At 44.3% G+C, this 23513-nt stretch overlaps 1 protein-coding gene across 2 annotated transcripts in view; it reads left to right on the forward strand.

The window, feature by feature from the left end:
- ABCA4 (ATP binding cassette subfamily A member 4) overlaps positions 1–23513 on the forward strand; it is a 300886-nt gene that overhangs the window by 224879 nt on the left and 52494 nt on the right. For both annotated transcript variants that reach the window (XM_068239773.1, XM_068239774.1), the window contains 4 exons: positions 920–1089; positions 1826–2003; positions 7306–7421; positions 11503–11650. In XM_068239773.1, coding sequence (XP_068095874.1) covers positions 920–1089; positions 1826–2003; positions 7306–7421; positions 11503–11650 — 612 coding nt within the window. The remainder of the gene's footprint in view (positions 1–919; positions 1090–1825; positions 2004–7305; positions 7422–11502; positions 11651–23513) is intronic.

The following is a 23513-nucleotide window of genomic DNA, read 5'->3' on the forward strand; positions in this document are numbered from 1 at the left end:
TTCTATGTAACCATACTCAGACCTGTTACAGCAAGTTATAAAGTCAAAATGGAAAATGTGTCTGACACCGCCCTCAGTAATAAGTCCCACCCACTCTCTGCTCAGCAACAGAGCAGAGAAATGAAGGACATACAAAAACTTGTACCACTACTACAAGTTCCTGTGAGGATACAGAAAATGTAGGGGAATATAAAAGTGACAAAATCTTTAACTAATGCAGAGGAACCAGTTAAAGGAATACTATTAAACTATAGCAATTTTTGGCAACAGTCTAAATGATTGTATTAACATGTGTAAGGACGGGCAGGGTAATTATTATTGCTGTGTGTAGTCATTTTATTTTTAATTACCCTATAGGCAGAATCCCCTTATCAAGCTGACGGCGATGGAGAAGTGGATTATCTCATTATGAGAGGGGGATTCCACTATTGACATACTGTAGCACTACGTGCTTCCCCACATCACAGCGGGGAGCATGTGATCTGCCTCAATTAGTTACTCTGAGGAGCGAGAGACTACCACTCTCGCTCCTATTCTGCCCCGCAATAAAGTGCATTATATCCAATCTTGAAATTATCTCTAATGCAGGCAGCCTTCTGTGGAAAGCTCTCCACAGAGACTGACAGCGGCTGCACCTGTCCCCACCATCAGCTCAGAAGAGCCGCTGCAACACTGAATGTTTGCTGTTGCTATGCAACAGCAAACAAGAGAGCCAGAGGAGGGCGGTAGAGCTGCCGCGTAATCACGGAGAAACCGGGAGCCGAAGGTGGGGTAAGTATACTGAAGCTTTCCAGGTATTATACATAAATAAATACAGTTCCGGTTGTTGAATATTTTTTTCATAATTATTATTGTCAAGCAAGCAATACAACTTGTGAAAACATTTCACCATCAATTGAATATGCATGTCTTTCTCCAGGTTTGGTTCAATAATAAGGGCTGGCATGCCATGGTTATCTTCATCAACGTTGCCAACAATGGTATCCTCAGGGCAAACCTAGGAGAAGACAAAGACCCTGAAGACTATGGCATAACTACTGTGAATCATCCACTCAATCTCACCAAGGATCAGTTGTCAGAAGTCACAGTGTAAGCAGGGACAAGGGGGTCCTGGGGGACAATCTAATCAAGGATCAGTTTTCAGAGAAGTCAAGGTGTAAGCAGGAACATGGGGGTTCTGGGAGACAGTTTCACCAAGGATCAGCTGTCAGAAGTCACCGTGTAAGCAGGGACAAGGGGGTCCTGGGAGAGAATCTCACCAGGGATTGGCTGTCAGATGTCACAGTGTAAGCAGGACAAGGGGGTCCTGGGAGACAATAACACCAAGGATCCAGATAGTGAAGGATAAAAACTTCCCTACCCTGTCCTCATGGCCCACTAACAGTGCATGTTTGTGGAAATCCAAAGGTAATCACCCCTGAGAGACGCTAGTTACCCCACCTAAAAATAAAGGTGGTTTCCTGAAAAACATGTACAACATGATGGTGGGTCCTGAGCACAGGGTTGGGGAACTGTGCTACTGGGTTACCACGATCATGGACTAGTAAAGAAATCCTTTGGACTCTTTACTAGTTCATGAACATGCTATTCCCACACTACCATTCTGTAACCTTGGCACTTAGTCTTTTTCAATGAAAGAAGATGGGGACAGTGATAATTTGCAAATGTTTGGGAACCAAATGACTAAATAGGCTTTCTTTTTTTCTGAAATCAAGTCAGTCTGAGCATAACTTGGTTTTTACCTCACTGCCCTTTGCCTTATGAATATTAACCTGTTGTCTTTACTTCTCCTTTTAACATATATGTTGTTGCTTTCACTTTTTAGGCTAACTACCTCGGTGGATGTTGTGGTTGCTATTTGCGTGATTTTTGCTATGTCATTCATCCCAGCCAGCTTTGTACTGTATCTGATCCAGGAAAGGGTGTCTAATGCCAAGCATCTGCAGTTTGTCAGTGGAGTCACACCAGCCGTTTACTGGTTCACAAACTTTGCTTGGGACATAGTGAGTATCATATGTTCCTGATGATCACCCCACAAACGTTGGTAGAATAAACAGAGGTGGAAATTTATGGAACTGGTTCTGTTAACGAATATTGTTGTCCACTGAGATCTACAAGGCAGAAAAATTATACTGACATTTCCTTGATCTCTCTTGTACCAGTGTGCATTATTGCCACCTTAAATCATTTTACTATTGTCATTGAAGTTTACACTTGATGTCTACATATGGGCAGATCATTTTTAGCAGATATTCAGTCTGTGCCGGATTTTTAGCAGAATCGGGTGACCACTGTACACACCCTAGATTAACTCAAGATCCTTTATAGTCCACCATGGCCAAGTTCCATTCAGTGTCTGTACATAGCTTCATTTACTAAGGTTCTCCTGTCCTGGACTGGTGAACATTGTAGAACATAAGTGGCCCTGAAACCAGACTCGTTGTACATAAAAAGGCTTAACTATTAGTTGGCCAGAACTTTTAACTGGCAAGGCTCATATCAAACCATAGTTAGAGATGATGACAGAGTATTATTTTCATTGTCATTTCAGTTTTTATGTTATAATTAGTAATGATTGTAATCTGCTTATCATGGTCATGCAACATTTCTCTTAAAGTTTTGCAATTATGCCTACATATAATTACAATTTTGAGCTTAACTGGGAGTGGAGCTGCAGTAAGGGACGCATAGGCTTCTAGGGGCTGGAGGAAGCCCCAGGTAAGTAGATGTGATTTTTTAAAGTATAACTTACCTGTGGCTTCCTCCATGCCCCTGCATGCTGGCCTTGCTATTAATTGGCAAAGTTGGCGTGAAATTACGTGTAATTGCAAAATTACAGATTCTGATAATAAGAACAAAATTAGTTGCAATTTTCTTTCCGAAAAAGTTCTTATTACCATTTTTCATTGCGATTGCAAATTATGATGCGAAATTACAATTATGCGAAATTCATGATCATCACTAGTTAGTAATGCAATGGTGTAATTCTAAAAACTCTCAAAAACAGATTCCATAGCATTCCTAGCAGACAGCAGCGGATGTCTTGTAACCTGTTTTAACATAAAATGGAGGTCTTGGTTGTTTGACTCATCAGATGTTTGTGAACACTGACATGGTGTATCTATGTCCTGCACTCCGACCCTAAGGTCCGTACACAGGCTCAACCAAACTGCCTTATTGCCATTTGATTTTGGTCAGTTGGATGACAATCAGGCATGTGGCAAATGACTAGATGTGCGACTGATAAAAGGTGGTTTGCCCGATCCATGCGACGTATCAACTCACATGACTGTTGGGCTGATATCGTGCAGTTGGCCACGTGTGTACAAGTCACTTGAGTGACGTGTGGTTGTTTTGAATGAGGCCATGTTGAGCAGTCCATCGTTCCTCTTGTGCATGCAGTATGTAAGATGGTTGGTTGTTCAGTTGGTTGGTGCGCAGAAAATACAAGTTACCTTATGACCGTATAAAGGGTTTGTCATAGTGTCAGTCATGTCATGGTATAGGTTGTGCCCTTTGTTGGACGTGTGTACATACCTAATGCATGAGTGTACCAGCAGTGGAACACAAGAGGCAATGCATTAAATGATAATAAAGGAACCATCCGTTTTAGTTGGTCTTTGTGTAATAACCCACTTAAGGCTGCCATACACTGGTCAATTGCCACCAGATCGACCAACAGATAGATTCCTCTGTGATCAAATCTGATCAGAGAGGGATCTATTGGCTTCCCATACACTGCACACAGATTTTGAATCGATTTCAGCATGAAATTATTTCACAACCTGTGGAGCCTCCGATACTTCTTCCTGTCCTACCTCATCTGGCCAGCAGCAATACCTCACCTGTCCGCCGGCGCAAGTCCCCGGGTCCCTGCTGTCCCTTTCTCCGGCTGGCCTTCTTCTCCATCTTCTCTTCACTTCCTGTCCCAAGTGGAAGTTCAAACAGTAGAGGGTGCTCTACTGTTTGAACTTCACCTTCTCACAGGACGGGACGGGAAGTGAAGAGGAGATGGAGAAGAAGGCGAGCCGGAGAAAGGGACAGCAGGGACCCGGGGACTTGCACCGGTGGACAGGTTGATGTATTGCTGCATCGGTCGTTGCTGAATGGAACGCCGCGCTCCCAACCCGCCGGTGATCGAGCGAAATTTCCCACCTGGACAGATCGACTAAATTGATTGATTTTTAATGGAAATTGGTCAATTGGTCAACATTTGCATTAAAGATTTTACAGCAGATTCAATCACAGTGATCGAATCTGCTGTATATTGGTGGGAAATTGACGTAGTGTATGGATACCTTTACTGGAGAATTGATGGTAGCCTGCCGGAAAGCATTATTATTATTACTTAGCATGTATATACAGTAGAGCTGACATCTTCTGCAGGCATTTACTGAGTAGTCATGTCACTATATGTCCATCAGAGGGGCTCACAGTCTAATCCCTACCATAGCCTATTGCCAATGTGCATACTCTTTATTGCTCTATATCTGTCTCTGCAGATGCATTTAGAGGTCACAGTAGGTCTGCACAACACAGCTGCATCTAGCTTTCACATCTTCTGTATATTTATTTTCATATGTATCCAACTGAGACCAATGTTTTTTTTATTTTAGATTAGGTACAGCCACTCTTTCCTGTCCAGCAGGGCAGAGGTCATAAAGCCTTTACTTTCCACTGTCCATTTAAAGTGGTATTATACTCAAATTTCATGTATGGTCTAAAGCATTAAACACATCATAAAATTAACAGGTAACTGTAGGGGGGTCGGGGGAAAATGAGTTGAACTTACCCAGGGTTTCTAATGGTCCCCCGCAGACATCCTGTGCCCACACAGCCGCTCATCGATGCTCCGGCCCCTCCTCCGGTTCACTTCTGAAATTTCAGACTTTAAAGTCTGAAAACCACTGCGCCTGCATTGCCGTGTCCTCACTCCCGCTGATGTCATCAAGAGCGCACAGCGCAGGCCCAGTATGGTCTGTGCCTGCACAGTGCGCTCCTGGTGACATCAGCGGGAGCCAGGACACGGCAACGCAGACGCAGTGGTTTTCAGACCCCCTACAGTATTCCTTTAAAGGTAGCCATACATCTAGCAACGATGGGCAGATTCCACAAAGAGACAAATCTCTCTCTGATTGAACCTGAATAGAGAGTGATCTGTTGGCTGCCCATACACCGCAGGCAGATTCCCCAATGAATTTCATGCTGAAATCTGTCAGAGATAAGCTTCATGACTCCGCATCTGCCACCTCTCCGGCCCGACGTTGTCCCCCCTAATGTCAAATGTGCCCCCCTGGTGCCCGGTGCACTATACTTTACCAGTCCGTGTCCACCGCTGGCTCCAGGCTCTGTGCTACGGCCATACACGCGCCCCACGTGGTTACCGGAGTAACGTGTCACGTCACACGCACCCACGTGTACGCCAGCAGCCATGTGGGGTGCATGTTGGACGGAGGACAGAGACCGGAGCCAGCGCTGGACACAGACAGGTAGTGCATGGGGGGGCATATTTGATATTAGGCGGGACAGCACTGGGGGAGTTTGTCGCCTTCGTCGCTTGTCCTTACATAGCTCGCTGTTACCGCTGCACCCAATCGACCATAGCGGCCCATCATCTTGCAGCATGTCCAATCGATACATGCGACCAGTTTCGTCAATCATGCTCTTGGCAGAATCGATTTTCATTTGTTTCGATAATAATTATCGAATCGGATGGTGGATTGGCCAAGTTGATAAATGTATGGCCACTTTAAAGGCGCATTCACACGCTATACCGATCAGCGGATCAGTCAGAAACAGTCTTATCAGTCTGCCAACAGCGTGTACAGACGTGCTACTGTCGGCAGAACGTCCACCAAGCGCGAGGGTCTGATGGACCCATCGTTTGCTACAGTATGGCGTGTATACGCGCCTTAAAGGACCACTGTCACGGAAATCGTAAAATTTAAAATACTTGTAATAACATAAAAATATGAAGTACGTTTCTTCCAGAGTAAAATGAGCCATACATTCATTTTCTCCTATGTTGCTGTCACTTACAGTAGGTAGTAGAAATCTGACAGAACCGACAGATTTTGGACAATCCCATCTCCTCATGGGGGATTTTCAGAGTTTTGTTTATTTTTAAAAGCACGTAGTGAATGGCATTAGCTCTGTCCAACTGCCAAAAAAGTGTGCAGCAAGCAGGGAAGCTGGCCAGCATCACTGTATAAATCTTTTTCAGGGAATATCTTTATAAAGAATAAAAGCCTTGCTGAGAATCCCCCATAAAGAGATAGACTAGTTTAAAACCTGTCAGTTCTGTCAGATTTCTACTACCTACTGTAAGTGACAACAACATAGGAGAAATGTAATTTATGTCTCATTTTACATTGGAAGAAACATATTTCTTACTTGTATATGTTTACATGTATTTTTAATTTTAAAAATGTTCGCGATAGTGGTCCTTTAAGACTCGGGCTTTTTACCTCGTTTAGCTGTTAAATGATAAGCTTGATAAGCATTATCAGATTGTTTTGGAAGTGTAATAAACTGTGTAAAAAAGTCAGAAAATATCTACAGTATTTACTTACTCAGTAATTACTTAAAGTGAACCTAAAGTCAGGATAAAAAAATGAGTTTAACTCACCTGGGGCTTTCCTCAGCCCCCTGAAGCTGATCGGTGTCCACGCCGGCCGGTCCAGGGACATCTGATGGAGTCAGCGTGGGCACCGATCAGCTTCAGGGGGCTGAGGGAAACCCCAGGTGAGTTAAACTCATTTTTTCATCCTGACTTTAGGTTCACTTTAAGCCTCATCTGCAGGGTACAATTTTCCATCAGATCGACCAGTGATCTGATAAGAAATTGCATCGTGTGTAGACGTCCAAATTGTTTCTGATCAATTTTGCGATAGATTTTGCATTGATAAGTACCCAGAATCTATTACAAAATCTATCACAATCCGATTGGACCAGTTGGAAATTATCTAATAGATCAGTTGATCTGACGGAAAATTGTACAGTGTAGATGAAGCTTTAGTTAGGAGTCAATCTGATAATTTGTCCTGCAGCCAGCTATGATATCAGTTAGCTTCAGTAAGGGGTAAATATGCATTCAAAGGAGATGAGAGCAGTCTTATAGTGTTTTATATTCATTTTTTACCATGTTTAATGCATAAGAGCAAAAATTTAATTTTGAGTGTAATCACACCTTAATAATTTGCTGCTTTTTTTTTTGCTTTTGTCCACTGCCATTGTATTTGTTACATATATCACAGGTTTTTTATGATTTATGTATTTATTGTTATTGTATTTATCTCTTAACAGGCAAACTATGCTGTGAGTGTGGTTATGGTGGTTGTAATATTCATTGGATTCGAAAAGAAAGCATACACATCATCCACAAATCTGCCAGCACTCATAGCTCTGCTCTTTTTCTATGGGTAAGTACCAATAGACGTCCATGTATTTACAGAGACCAGGGACTGTACAGTTCACTCACTATGATCTGACAAGATTTCCCTTAAAGAGAATCTGTATTGTTAAAATCACACAAAAGTAAACATACCAGTGTGTTAGGGGACATCTCCTATTCCCCTCTGTCACAATTTCGCCGCTCCCCGCCGCATTAAAAGTAGTCAAAAACAGTTTTAAAAAGTTTGTTTGTAAACAAACAAAATGGCCACCAAAACAGGAAGTAGGTTGATGTACAGTATGTCCACACATATAAAATACATCCATACACAAGCAGGCCGTATACAGCCTTCCTTTTGAATCTCAAGAGATCATTTGTGTGTTTCTTTCCCCCTGCAGCTCACTGAAGAGTTACAAGCTGATTGCTTCTTCTTGCAGACAGCTCTGCCCAGTTGTCTGTAGGCCCCGTTCACACTTGCGTTTTGCCATGCAAACGGATCGGATCAGGACCTGATCCTGATCAGAACCATACGGTTCCGATCCGGATCCAGTCCGTTTGCTTCAGGCATGTATCAGGCTGCCATCCGGATCCGTGGGCAAAAAAAAGCGAAATTTAAAGAAAAAAATGTTGGGGTCAGCAGAAGGTGCACCTGGTGCACCTGTAGAATCAGGTTCCTCCGCTGTAGGCCTCACCTCCACCTCCGACATTCTGCCAAACAGCTCCAGCACGTCTGTCACTGCTGCTCCACTCCAGACATGCTTGGCCCATGTGTCCCCATCCGAAATGGCCGCTTGAATATGCATAGGAAGTGGGGTAGAACGTCAGTTGTTTGTAGGCAGTGTGTTCTGTGCCTTCCGTTCCCCATTGGTTTCTGTGTTCCGGATGGTGCTGTCAGGCTCAGGTCCGGCTCCGGTCCGGGTGCGTGGGCCGGAGATCCGGACCCAAAAAATAGCGCATGTTGGAAAAGTGTCCAGAGTCCGGATCCGGACCGGCTCCGTACTGTACGGAACGTACGTATGTGAACGTCCGCATAGCCTTTGCATTGCTATGCGGAACGTACGTTCCGTTTGTACAGTATACGGTCCGGATCCGTTCAGGCGGATCCGGACAGGGAAAGCTAATGTGAACCGGGCCTAATTCTGCAGTATGTGACTCATCAGTATGTGAACAGAGGATTTATCCAGCTTGTAAAAGATAAGAGAGCAGAGAAAAGCTGGCTAATGTGAATAACACACACACACACACAGGGGAGTGTGCATAGAGGGGGCATGCATAGCAGATCACACTGAAGAGTTGGCAGCCTTCCAGACACAGGACGACAAGTCCGACAGGGGAAAGATAAGCTGATTTATTACAGAGATGGTGATAGTAAAAATTGCTGCAGTAAGCCAGAGCACATTATAATAGGTTTAGGAACCTGTAGGATGGTAGAAAACACAATGACATTTTTGTTACAGAGTCCCTTTAAAGTGAACCTGAGACTAGGGGGAATAAAAGTTTTATACTTACCTGGGGCTTTCTCCAGCCCCCTTCTTTCAGATCACTCCCACGCCGGCGCCTAGATCTTTCAGGAGCATTCTGCACCTGCGCAGTAGTGCTGAGCAGGCGCAGAATGCTCCCGGTAATGGGAGAGGGGCGGGGCCGCACATGCACAGTACGCCCGATTGGCCGCGGAGAACAGGGCTGTTACCGGAGCATCAACTAGGAGGATTTAGATGCCGGCGGTGGAGCGATCTGCGTGGAGGGGGCTGGAGGAAGTCCCAGGTAAATAGAAAACGTTTATTCCCAGTCATCTCAGGTTCACTTTAAGGCTGAAATACCTGGTTACTGTCACCTCTTTTTAAAGGGATGGGTGCCCAGAGAAATAGCACATTAGATGGCTTCTATAACGAAAAAAAAAATGCTCGTTAATAAAAATATCTGTGCTAAGTACAGTATATTTCATAACAAAGGAGCATTAGGCCCGGTTCACACTTGCAATTAAGTGGCAAACGGATCCGTGAAAATGGATATTACCAGTCAATTGGGTCCGTTTTCACACCATTGCCACTACATTGCCGTTCCACTACTTCATGGTTAAAGGAGACCTCTCTTGTCCCTACCTCTCCCTCTAGATTGTAAGCCTTTGGGCAGGGTCCTCCTCCTTTTGTGTCCTACCTGATCATGCACCTTCATTACTGTGCACCCATGCTATGCATTTGAGTGAACCTAACTTGCCTGCTTCTCCATGCTCCCCTCCAGTGACTGACTAAGCATTACCTTGTACTCATAGGGCTTGATTCACAAATCGGTGCTAACTGTTAGCACGCTTGTGAAAACCCCCTTAGCACGTCTAAACGAGCTTTTCGCGCGCAAAACTTTACGCGTGCAAAACTTTATGCGCGTAAAACCTTACGCGCGCACTGCACAGAGCGCAGGGCGCTCCGAGCGAAGTGCCCATTAAAGCCTATGGGACTTAGCGCGTGCATAGGACTTTGCGCGTGGTACTTAGCGCGCGATCTGATTGAGAAAACCGGTGCTAACCTACTTAGCACCCTGGTTAGCGCGCCTAAAGACTTTAGACGTGCTCAGTAGGTTAGCACCGCATAGTGAATCAAGCCCATACTGTGCTTTGTGATCTGGTTTTCTTGTATTCCTGTATTGTCATATTGCTGTTTGTCACCCCTAAATATTGTCTGTAACCTAAATTAATATCCAGCGCTGCGTAATATGTTGGCGCTTTATAAAAACAATAAATAATGATAATAATAACTATAGGATGTATGCAATAAAAGTGCAACCCTGTTAGTTATTCCAATTATCCTTTGAATGCTGATAATCCCTTGCTGATAATTTGATAGACTGATAACGCCAGCATTTTCTGTACTGTTCACGATGCAATTTTTACCTAAGCGCAATTGCACTGCTTGCTGCAAGAGCGTTTAGGTAGCAGAGCATGAAAAAAGGTTGTGAGAAATGATAGACTAAACACAGGCATAGCTTTATAAATGACCTGCTTATAAATGACCTCTAGATGGCGATAACATACCCTTCTTCTGACAACAGGATGCTTCAATGACTAACTAACAAGATTTCTAGATTCTGGCCCACAGTCACCCTTGAATAATTGCAGTAGGAATACTAGGATTTTAAGAGCCGCCATACTGCTCTTTATAATTACCTTACAATTCAGAATAGTGCTGCACAGTATAATGTAAAGTATGCATTAAAGTAAATGAGTTCTCTCTGTGCCATTACGATACTCATTTCCATTCCGAGTTATATTTATAATGTAAATAGATGCAATAGATACAGCTTGTTCAGAGAATCACACCAGGATTTAGGTAGACAGAATTTTAGTATCTTTACATCTAACTTAGATCGTAAGCTCGCAGGGCTCGCTCAACCTTTTTTGTTTTGGAATTTCGTACATATTTTATTTATGCTACTTTTGTTACAGTAATAACAATAATAATTCTGTATTTTGTACCAATTCTGTATTTTATCCATTGTCTGTGTTATTTTGTACACCATGGGGCTGTTTTATGAAGCTGGGTTGCTACAGCATTGCGAGCTACCTGACTCTAGCATGTGCTAAATCCAGGGCTGAACGCTACGTGCGATCGTGCTGCATATTCCTTAGTTAGGCGCCCTGTTTACATAGTAAGGCGCGGTTCTGGGTGCTATGAACTATTGCGACCACGATACTTCACTAGCGTGGCCACTACTATGTTAATTAACATAGTAGTGGCACGATACTTCACTAGCGTGGCCACTACTATGTTAATTAACATAGTAGTGGCCATGCTAGTGAAGTATCGCAGTCGTGATACTTCACAGCACCCAGGACCGAGCGTAACTATGTAAACACAGCGCGTAGCTAAGGAAGGCACGCTACGAAGCACGACTGCTGCTGTGGCAGTGCAGCTTCATGAATCAGGCCCCATGTTTGTTTCTTACTTTGTACAGTGCCACAGAATATGTTGGCGGCTCGGCGCTTTATAAATCAATAATAACTAAAATGTATAATATAATATAATAATAATATACAGGGGGGGGGGGGGAGTATACAAAGTCAAGTTTGTGATCATCCAGTATGTATTCTTTAACACTAACTGCTTTGTTTGCAGATGGGCTGTAATTCCTATGATGTATCCAGCATCATATCTCTTCCATGTGCCAAGCACAGCCTACGTTGCTTTATCTTGCTTGAATCTCTTCATCGGAATAAACAGTAGTGCAATTACTTTCATTCTTGATCTCTTTGAAAATAACAGGGTGAGTACTATTTGAGCAAGTCTATATATTAGTATGTATGTATTTATAATTTATATACCACTGGCATTACCTATAGCACTTTACAAAGGCTATAGTCATGCCACTCACTTGCCCTGAGAGGAGCTCACAATCCAGGGGCGTTTCTAGCCCCAAAGATCAGTGGCACGTGCCCCGGATCTATTCTGGGGTGTCTTGCATGTCCCACAGGTAGAGTCAGGCAGCAGGTGGCAGTACTCACCTCCGGCTGCTTGGTCTCCAGATTCTGAATCTTCTCTTCGAGGTTTCTCCCCTAGTGTCTGAGAATGAATCAGACACTAGAGCTCCTAGCGGCTGATTCTTGGATGATAGGGGGAGAATCGCCCAGCTAAAGAGGATGTCTCCAGACTTGGAGGAGTGAGTAGTTCCTCTATGTTCGTATACTGGCTGTACTGGCTGTGAAGCCGTTATGGGTGCTGTGATGCCTTTATGGGGCATGCAGGGTGCTGCGGTTCGTTTATGGGGGCATGTTGGGAGTTGTGGTGCCTCCATGGGAGGCCCGTGGGAGCATGGGAAGGGGTCCACTAGCAGGTCTGGGAATGCTACGCGGGGACTGCCAGGTAACCTGGCAGCAGGCCAGCCTGCCCAGCAGCAAGCCAGCACAGAAGCCAGGTAACTCTGCCTAATTATGTTTAAGTGACAATGTCTATTTATGTGATATGCTACATTTTTTTGTATTAATGTAGAGGGGAGCTTCATCCAACATTTTGCTGGGCAGGCCTACTTAAACCACCCTTAAGTTCATGTAAATTTGGCCCCACCATGACCACACCCACATTCTGGTGTGTGGCCACACCCATTTTTCATCTGGAGTGCCCAAAAGTTCCCCGGATCACTTAGGATCCTAGGAACACCCCTGTCACATTCCCTACCATAGTCTTATACCCCTTTTTGTATGCTGAGGCCTCTTTTACACTACATGTAAACGGAGGCATTTTAACCACTTGAGGGCCACAGGTTTAAACCCTACTAGTGACCAGGCCATTTTTTTTAGTATTCTGCACACTGCAGCTTTAACAGTTCATTACTCGGCCATACAGCTTAACAGCCAAATGACTCTTGCCTCATTTTCTGCCCACCAACAGAGCTTTTTGTTTATGGGATCTGATTGCTGCTACAATTTTTTTTATTTTCATTTTATTAATTTTATTGTTTGTTTGTTTGTTTGTTTTTTAAATTAAAATCTGCAATTTTTTTTTAATTCACTCCCTTCCACCTTCCCTACCTTCTCCCCCGAGATCCAATTAGTGTGATCACCTCTCATAGGCATCAGCCTATGAGAAGGATCAGATTGGGAGCCACTCCAGGGGACAGCCAAGTGACAGGGTTGTCCCCAATACAGCGCTGTGCTAGATCGCAGCACTGTACAAATGAAAAAATCGGCGGTTTCTTTTCCTAACAGCCTGCAGGCTCAGATTGTGGCTGGCAGGCTGTTTACAGAGCGGAGCTCCATAACTCAGCGGGGATGCGCATTCCCCACTAATCTCCACCTACAGGACCTGACGCCAAATGGCGTTAGGCAGGTCTGTAGCTGCCACCCTCCCCACGTCAATCGGCGTTAGGCAGTCAGGAGGGGGTTAACATTCCACAGCAGTGCATTTTGAAAAATCTTCCAGTTAAAATGTGTATAATGTAAACTGAGCCAGGAATCAATCACCAAGCTCTCTCAGAAGCAGTTCACAGAGTTACACAGTGGCACATGACCACCACTGCTTCATAGTGGCCGCTGCTTGGAGCACCCACAAGCCACCCTCAATCATTTTGAGAAAAAAGTTGTGGCTGGGCTGCTAATTACCACACTTCCCAATTAGGCCTCTGGAGCAGGATCTGGCAGAGTTTTCAACCTATCTTCTATCACAGTGAATGAAGGGGGGCGGGGGGTGGAGCACATTGTTGTGAGGAGGAGTCTGGACAGGGAGGTACTCAGAGCATCCCCAGGAGAGCACCTAATTAATTAATTCACAGAGTTGTTAAGCTCCAAATTAAAGTGGGAGTCGTACTCCCAAAACTAAAACTTCAGTGCCAGCTCTTAGATACATAAAAACACTTGAAAGTATTCCCAAATATTCCCTGTGTGTGAAAATGTTTATTCTCACTCCAGAGAGCAGTAGAAGCTTGCTTATCTCTGTTCATCAGCAAAGCCAAAACTCTCCCTTTGCTTTTGTCTTCTTCCTGCTCCCCTCCTTTTCTGCTAAAGTGACTCAACTGTTGTTAGGGCAATGTATTTATTCAGCAGGGGAGGGAGGTGGGCAAAGTGAAGACAAAAGCACCGGAAGATTCTTGCCTTTGCCAATGACCAGGGATAAGTAAGCTTCTCCTGTTCTCTGCAGTGAAAATAAATGATTTTACACACTGTGTAATGTTTGGGAATACTTTCAAATGTTCTTTTATGTAACGAAGTGTAGTTACTGAAATTTTAATTTTGTGAGTATAATCCCACTTTAAGGAATACTGTATAAGAGCCTTATTTCAAACTTAAATTCATACTCTTTTAAAGAGAACCCGTGGTGGGTTTGAAGAATATTATCTGCATACAGAGGCTGGATCTGCCTATACAGCCCAGCCTCTGTTGCTATCCCAAACCCCCCTAAGGTCCCCCTGCACTCTGCAATCCCTCATAAATCGCAGCCACGCTGCTGACAAACAGCTTGTCAGAGCTGGCTGTGTTTATCTCTATAGTGTCAGTCTGCTGCTCTCCCCGCCTCCTGCAGAACTCCAGTCCCCGCCTGCATCCCTTCCCTCCCTGCTGATTGGAGGGAAGGGACGGGGCAGGGACCAGAGCTATGCAGGAGGCGGGGGAGCAGCTGAGACTGACACTACAGATGTAAACACAGCCTCACAGCATGGCTGTAATTTATGAGGGATTGCAGAGTGCAGGGGGACCTTAGTGGGGTTTGGGATAGCAACAGAGGCTGGTCTGTATAGGCAGATCCAGCCTCTGTATGCAGATAACATTCTTTAAACACACCTCGGGTTAAGAAGGGAAGAGAGGCATTGGATTGAAAACATTTTTGCATGGGTGTGGGTTTAAAAACTGGTATTGGGTTGCAAAAGTTTGATGTTCTTACGAATGTGGCCAGTGATGAAATAGATTTTCTGAATTTTCAGTTTTATGCATATACTCACATAGTAAGATATACTTCTCCTGGTTGTATTGCATAGAGTTTTCTTATTTGGCATAGTGAATAGTTGGGGGGGGGGGGGTTGCTAGAGGTCTTTAATTTCTCATGTCTTTGGGTGACTGGCTGTAATGATCGCTGCTGCAGCAGGTGTTGCTGGAAGTAGTAGTGCTGCAGCTCAGGCAGTTCTGATCTCTTTCCATGCAAGCTGCATAGCTTTGTCTGCCTTTCCCTGCTGTCAGCTTGTGACTGATTATCATTCACCTGTGTGGGAATCTGCATGTCTGCTCCCATTGGATGACCTCAGTATAAAGATCTGCTTCCTGCAGGACTCCTCGGGTTTTCATAGCTTCAGTTTAAGCCTGTCTTGCTGTCGCTTCAGCCCCCGATCGTGTTTCTTGTTCTAAAGATACTTTGCTGGTTTTGCATCATATATTGGTTCATTGCCCATATATTTGCATACCAGCACGTTTATTATTTTCCTTGTATTCGTGTTACGTTGATACATCAGTGTCGCTGATGTATACGTACACGAACTGTTTATATCCTGTGTGCAGTTAGTCAGCTTTCTAGCACGTTTTGGTAGTTTGCGCGTATCGTGAGCACCCGTGCTGAGCTAGTATCCTGCTCCTGGTCCTGTTCGTGGATTGCGTTCATCTCTGCGAGGAGATAACGAATCCTTCTGAATCCTGTCCTGTTACCGTTTGTGGATTGCGTTCATCTCTGCGAAGAGATAACGAATCCTTCTGAATCCTGTTCTGTTACTGTTTGTGGATTGCGTTCATCTCTGCGAAGAGATAGCGAATCCTTCTGAGTCCTGTTCCCTGTATTACTCCAGTCCTAGTCAGCGTTCCTGCTTATGTCATATATCGGTTCATTGCCGATATATACATATGTTAGTCAGACGTTACAAATAGTTTCATTGATAGCTGTAATTGTAATACGCTAGGAAAACATACTTATTGTATATTTGTCTGTGTTACGTTCATCTATCTTGATCCTGCTATTTCCTGACTATCCTGTCCTGTCTTTGTGAGGCACGCCATCGCTGCAATCACATTGGCTGCCTCATTCCAGTCTGTCTTGTTTTGGACGCTTGCTGTCGCTAAGTAGCCGCTAGCTAGCAAGCGTTCATTCTGTCTACCTGTCCTGATCTCCTCAGTTCTGGTTTATGCGCTCAGCGCTACTTTGCGCTGAGACGTTATAACGAAAGCATTGTTTGTGGCTGTCAGATCTGCACCGGCTCTGTGCGCCACAATCTCCTATTGGAGTCAGTCCTCCCCTCCACTATACTAGGGATAGCCTGTTTCCTTGTGCTGGTGTGTGTACCTCCTACACGCCAGCTCATGCGTGGCATGCTGACTGTGGAGAATACACCACCAAGCCTTACATTATGAAAACCCCATTACCAATCCCCATTGTGGGGGGGATTCCCAGAAAGTATGACACTGTTAATTATGGTTCCTGTTCCTTTAAGAAATTTGAAGAACTTAACTCTGAAACAGAAAATGAGTTTTTCTCTGAATGTGCCAGGTTCCTGGCCAATCCCGATCTCCAAGCGACTCCTGTTTCAACCTGGGCACTCCAACTAAGTTATATTTTGTTTAAAGGGGAATTATTCCAGTGGGCATTTGATGTTCTCAATCATTCTGATTTGAAAGAGAGACCTCTGGAATTTCTAGCGTTTGTGATCCATAACTGGTTGCGCATAGATCCATTGCCTTTTCCTCTTAATGAACTCCTGGCAGCAGGCCAATCAGCTTCTCCTTCAATTGCTTGCAAAAATGTTCAGCAAGCAGAAAGTGTTACTGATAATTTTCCTGCAGCCTTGAATAAATCACCAAAAACAGCAGGGTCTAAGGCAAAACGCAAACGTTCTAAGAAACGTGTCCGATCTGCAGAGTCGTTATCCTTAACGACTGAGACCTATAATGAGATTCTGCCATTAACAGATAATGAAATGCAATTGTCTTTCAGGGGAGTTAAATGGACTTATGAAACTACTAATGAACTTTCCTCCCTGGCTAGGGAAAATAAAGATTTTTGTTTAAAAGAATTATCTGAGTATGATTATGAGGAGATATTACAGAGTATTGAACAAATCAACTTATTTGTGAAGCAAGGAAAGTTTGCATACACTACAGTTCAGCACTTGCTACAGGTATTGGAGATTCTTAGGAATAAGGAATCTGCCAATCACCTGCTAATTAACCCAATATATGTCCCTGCTACAATCATATCTGCAAACCATGATCTGCCTGTTAAGTATGCTTGGAATCCTCCATTTGAGAAAGGAGAGATGGAAGCTCTGGTCAATGAATGGAAGAATGATTCAAGTTCATTTTGTCAATTTTACAGTGCAAAAAGTGAATTAGTATTGAATGCATGCATTAAGTCTGCCTATAACCTAATAAAAACTTTTGGATGATTTTTATGTGACTCCGAATTCGCAAATTTGGCGTTCTGACCCGCCTGCTTCAGCACCTTTGGCTGATTCAGCAGGTGATTCGGAGCTCTTTTTGTGTGAAATTGAAGTTCCTGCAATTCCACCCTGTACCATGGATAACTCAGTGTTACTTACCAGTAAAACAGAAGCCACTGATACATTTTTAACCTTGCCCTGCGAAATTTCTCAGCAGAGAATCCAGAGGTCCTGCTGACTTCCGAGTCCAGCCTAGCCAGTACTCATGACTCTTTGTTCAGTGAAACAGACACCAGAAAAATCTTGCCTGCCTCTGCAAACACTTCTGCAGAAATTACCTGTGTTAATAAAGTTCAACTCCTGTCTGATCCAGCAGATGCCAATAGATGCACTACATCAGTTTCCGAGTCCCAGCAATCCTGTCTAGAAACCTCAGAACCCCAGCATCTGAATTTTCCAATTTTACAAATGAATGGTGATTCAGATGCGCAAACATTGTGTCTTGATCTTCCTGTTTCTACACCTCGCTCTAGTTTCGTGAATAGCTCAGAGCATCTGCTATGTGAACCTGAAATCGCAGAATTATTACCTTGTTCAGAAAATATTCCAGTAAATTTGCCCTGTATCGTAAATAGCTCAGAGCATCTGCTATGTGAACCTGAAATCGCAGAATTATTACCTTGTTTAGAAAATGTTCCAGTAAAATTGCCCTGTACCATGAATTGTGCAGTAGATCTCTCCAATGAAACTCAGGTCACAGAATCATTATGCTGCCCAGCAGGTGCTTCCATGGTTTTGCCCTGCAATATGGACTGTTCAGTGATCCTGTCCAGTGAAGCTGTGGTCGCAGAGTCTTATGCTTCACCCAGTACTTTGGATACTTCAAACCCTCTAGCAGAGGAGTCTGAGGCACTGCTTACCTCAGTTGGTGTTGCAGTAATATTCACTTGTCTAGCAGCTGTTTTGGAATTACAGTCTGCTCTAATAAAACTTGATGAATTTCTGCCCAGCAAAGCAGAAGCCATTGAAATATTGTCCTCGTCAGCAAGTGTGTTAGATACCTTGCCCTGTACACAGTCTGATTTAACCAATGTTGTTGAGTCCCTCTCCAGTGTTGTAACAGCCGAGGAACTCCAGCCCTGTCCTCTGAATGTTTCAGAAGTCTTGCCCTGTAACATGGATAATTCTTATTCTCTGGTCAAAATAATAGAGATCTCAGAATTTCAGTCCGGTCTGATGAGTGTTCCTGAAACCCAGCCTTGTATCCTGAAAGATTCTGGTTCTCTGGCCGCTGTGGCAGAGGTTCCAGAGTCCCCTTCCTGTCCAGGGAATTCCTCAGTTTTGCCTAGTCCAGTGGGGGCTGCTGCAATACTGACTTGTTCTGCAGCGCCTCGTGAGCTCCAATCCAGTGTATTAGATGAGTCTCTGTCCAGTCCAGAGGTAGTTGTGGAGTCCCTATCTGGTTCAGTGCATACATCAGAAGATTTGTCCTGTCTTGTTAGTGCCCCTGAATCTGATTTGTTACAGACTTTGCTGGAATCAGCGACATCTAAGTCTGATCCTGCATTCTCGTGTAAAAGTCCAGTAGTTGCGAAGTCTAGTCATGATGATTTTTTTTTGGCCAGTCCTGGTTTTGGTCCTGTCTTGGCTGACCCTGAGGCTCACAGTTCCTTGACATGCCCAGAGGTTTCTCTTGTGCCAGTGTGCCCAGATGTTCTTTGTGTGCCAGAATGCCCAAGTGTGTCTAAGGTGTTAGCGTGCTCTGATGCTTCCTTAGTGGGAACATGTTCTGATGTTGCCAGTCTGCCTGCATGCCCAGAGATGGTTCTGGTCCCTGAAAGCCCTGATCTTGATGTTTGTCCTTGTGGCCCTGACTCGGGAATTGCCCTAGGTTCCATAGGGGTTCTTGATAGTTCTCCATGTGAGCCTAAGGGGCGTTCTGACCTATGGGGATCTCTTTGGAGCTTCAAGGTGTTCTGGGAGGTCTCTGAGAAAACTTGTCCTGGTGCCTTGGACTGGTTCAACAGTGGGTTTTGTGTTGGTAAAGACAGTCCCGGTGGGCATTGCAAAGGCTTTGGCGTTTTTGAACGGTTCCTGCAAGGCGGTGGGTATCGCTCAGGGAGTTTCGGAGGGCTTTCTTCTGGAAATCATGGTTCTGATGGGTGTCACACTGGGGCTTGTAGTACTGATGGGCATGGTTCTGTAGGTTCTGGTTCTGATGGGTCCAGTCTTGTGGGGACTGATTCTGGAATTCGGTCTTGCCGGGCTGTCCCGGTCATCATGAATTATCAGTCAGACTGTTTTGTTGGGAATTTCAGTTTTGAAAAGCGTCTGGAATCCGCTTTTAAGGGCGGGGGTACTGTAATGATCGCTGCTACAGCAGGTGTTGCTGGAAGTAGTAGTGCTGCAGCTCAGGCAGTTCTGATCTCTTTCCATGCAAGCTGCATAGCTTTGTCTGCCTTTCCCTGCTGTCAGCTTGTGACTGATTATCATTCACCTGTGTGGGAATCTGCATGTCTGCTCCCATTGGATGACCTCAGTATAAAGATCTGCTTCCTGCAGGACTCCTCGGGTTTTCATAGCTTCAGTTTAAGCCTGTCTTGCTGTCGCTTCAGCCCCCGATCGTGTTTCTTGTTCTAAAGATACTTTGCTGGTTTTGCATCATATATTGGTTCATTGCCCATATATATGCATACCAGCACGTTTATTATTTTCCTTGTATTCGTGTTACGTTGATACATCAGTGTCGCTGATGTATACGTACACGAACTGTTTATATCCTGTGTGCAGTTAGTCAGCTTTCCAGCACGTTTTGGTAGTTTGCGCGTATCGTGAGCACCCGTGCTGAGCTAGTATCCTGCTCCTGGTCCTGTTCGTGGATTGCGTTCATCTCTGCGAGGAGATAACGAATCCTTCTGAATCCTGTCCTGTTACCGTTTGTGGATTGCGTTCATCTCTGCGAAGAGATAACGAATCCTTCTGAATCCTGTTCTGTTACTGTTTGTGGATTGCGTTCATCTCTGCGAAGAGATAACGAATCCTTCTGAATCCTGTTCTGTTACCGTTTGTGGATTGCGTTCATCTCTGCGAAGAGATAGCGAATCCTTCTGAGTCCTGTTCCCTGTATTACTCCAGTCCTAGTCAGCGTTCCTGCTTATGTCATATATCGGTTCATTGCCGATATATACATATGTTAGTCAGACGTTACAAATAGTTTCATTGATAGCTGTAATTGTAATACGCTAGGAAAACATACTTATTGTATATTTGTCTGTGTTACGTTCATCTATCTTGATCCTGCTATTTCCTGACTATCCTGTCCTGTCTTTGTGAGGCACGCCATCGCTGCAATCGCATTGGCTGCCTCATTCCAGTCTGTCTTGTTTTGGACGCTTGCTGTCGCTAAGTAGCCGCTAGCTAGCAAGCGTTCATTCTGTCTACCTGTCCTGATCTCCTCAGTTCTGGTTTATGCGCTCAGCGCTACTTTGCGCTGAGACGTTATAAGAAAGCATTGTTTGTGGCTGTCAGATCTGCACCGGCTCTGTGCGCCACAATCTCCTATTGGAGTCAGTCCTCCCCTCCACTATACTAGGGATAGCCTGTTTCCTTGTGCTGGTGTGTGTACCTCCTCCACGCCAGCTCATGCGTGGCATGCTGACTGTGGAGAATACACCACCAAGCCTTACACTGGCTCAGGAAATACGATATAATACAGAAAGATTTACTATGATTTATTTTGGTGTGTAATTTATATGGATATGGAATATGCACATCTAAGTGAATGCAAGAATGATGCACCTGTTTCACAAGTGTTGCCTTAGCAGGAGCTCTTACTTCCTGTTGCCATGTCCTCTCACCAACTCTCTGCATGCACTGACACTAGAAATACAGTATTAGTAGCGGATGTTTTGAATGATCATTATCTATCTGGCATTGGTCATTTACCACCTTTCTGCAGTGTTCTCTCCCCACCACTGCCACAGACTTTGTATTGTTGGCTCCGCCTCAAGTACACAGCTATGGGTACTCAATGTTTTGCGCTCTTCCTCAGGATTACCCAGTCTCTGCCCCTCTCGATTACGGGCACAACAATCTTTCCCAATGTCAACTGAGAGGACTTCTTTTATTTAATAAATTTTGTTTAGTTGCAGTGTTTTTTTAATTTAATTCAGTATTTAATCTATTCCCAAGTTGTGTGCCTAGACTTACCAGCTAATGGAGCAACAGAGTTGAGCTCATAATATTTCTTCAAAAGGAAATGCAATGAAAATAACCTAATGAATACATGTTTTTTTTAACAATTATTATTTATAAATTATTTAGTCAGTGTTTCCCATTATAAAATCTCTCCTCACCTGATTTACATCCTGAAAGGTATTACAGTTGTCAAAGTGTACCTGTCGGGCATAAAATAAAAAAATCAATTCTTTGTATCTGGTAAACAAGTAATAGGGATGCTAACCAGGCAATCCAAAAGTTAAAAATCACTATTACTTTTCTTGTTGATAAATGCTCATTCCCCAGTTTACCTGACTCTTATTTGGTACATTGTCATGCAAAAAAAGTTGCAGGGCATGCCGGGTTGTCCTTTTTTGCTTCTCTTCTTTCCCCTCAGACTTAATTAATGCAGCCTAATTGGCTGAAGCCTCTTTCCCTCCTGTTTTCCCCTCCCACACCTCTCTGATTGGCCAATATTTCTGAGACAATGCACTTTCTATTGCAGAGCTGGGTGGGAGTGCCTGAAGACTGGGAGGAGGGTGGGCAATGCATACACAGTCAGGCAGAGGAGAGTAAAGGAGCCCATAGACTTAACGATTTTCCCGCCGATATACAGTGCTATAATTTAAGTAGTCCTCAGTTACTTGAACTGAGTTAGTTAAAAAGGCTTGGTGTGCAGAATTGCCCTTTAAGGAGATTTTCTCTTAGAGAGAAAAGAGACAGTTCTAATTTTCAGCAGAACTGGTATTGAACATTTCCAATGCTTTATTGGTGCTATCTAGTCCCGAGGTGAGACTAGCTGGCGGTGAACAATATAAACATGAGCTAATGTTCTGTAAACATGTAGCCTAGTACAGAACAAGGTGCCCGTGGTATGGAACATGGGATTTTCCATGCCATGCGCAGTAAAGTCCATGGTTGTCATTACCCCACGAGGGGTCCTAGCCAATGACAGGCGACGAGGTATGGACTGTCCCTGGTCGAATGATGTCACATTTAACTCTGTAGTGACTAGTAAAAAAGCAGGAGATAAGCTGCAGAGCTTCACTTACTTTCTGCCTCCTGCCTCCACCTTTACTTTACTTTACTTATGTTTTGACACTTTGTATGCTGTATATAGTAGAATTGCCTCCGGGCTATGTAGTATAGATGGAACGTAGGATAGACATAAGAAGATAACCTGATTACCATTCACCAGGAAGGTAATCAAGGAGCTGCAACGCAAAAGACTTACTACAGAATAATCTGCTTGGCTAAAGATGTAACAAACTGTATCTGTATATCTGTACTCCTAAACTCTGAAGACGCCTGAGGAGTTCTATCTCCAATGCTGTTGCTGTGATGAGTCGTGTTTGCAGCTCTTATTAATGAATTGCTGGTGCCGGAATAAAGGTGTGTTGTGTTGTTACCAATAGCAACCAACGTATAGTTTCTTACATACAGCAGATTCGATCACTGTGATCGAATATGCTGTGAAATCGTTGCGCAGACGCTGAACGAACTATCGATTTCTGTCCGAAATCGATCGTTCTCGATCGCCGGCGGGTCTGGAGTGTGTCGATAGCAGCGTTCAAATGTCCGACGACCGACGCTACTGGCAATACATTACCTGATACGGCCGGCGCGTGTCCCCGCTGTCACCGCTGCTCCTTCTCCGCTGGGCTCCGGCAGGCTTCACTTCTTCCTGTCCCGACAGGAAATTTAAACAGTAGAGCGCCCTCTACTGTTTAAACTTCCCCGGACAGGAAGTACAGTGAAGCTGCAGCCCTGGAGCCCAGAGCGGAGAAGAAGACAGCGGAGACCGGGGGACTCGCGCCGGCCGGTTCAGGTAATGTATGCAGAGGGGGCGGCGGCAGCTTCACAGATGATCAATCGATTTCATGCTGAAATCGGTTCACAATCTGTCTGCAGTAAAGACAGCCATACGATCCCTCTCTGATCAGATTCGATCAGAGAGCGATCTATCTGTTGGTCGATCTGATGCCAAATCGACCAGTGTATGGCCACCTTATGGGAGGAATTACATCATGATTGGCTTCATTCAAGATAGACACAGTTAAAATGGAGA

The sequence above is a fragment of the Hyperolius riggenbachi genome, chromosome 6 (genome assembly GCF_040937935.1).
Source record: "Hyperolius riggenbachi isolate aHypRig1 chromosome 6, aHypRig1.pri, whole genome shotgun sequence".
Taxonomy (NCBI): Eukaryota; Metazoa; Chordata; class Amphibia; order Anura; family Hyperoliidae; genus Hyperolius; species Hyperolius riggenbachi.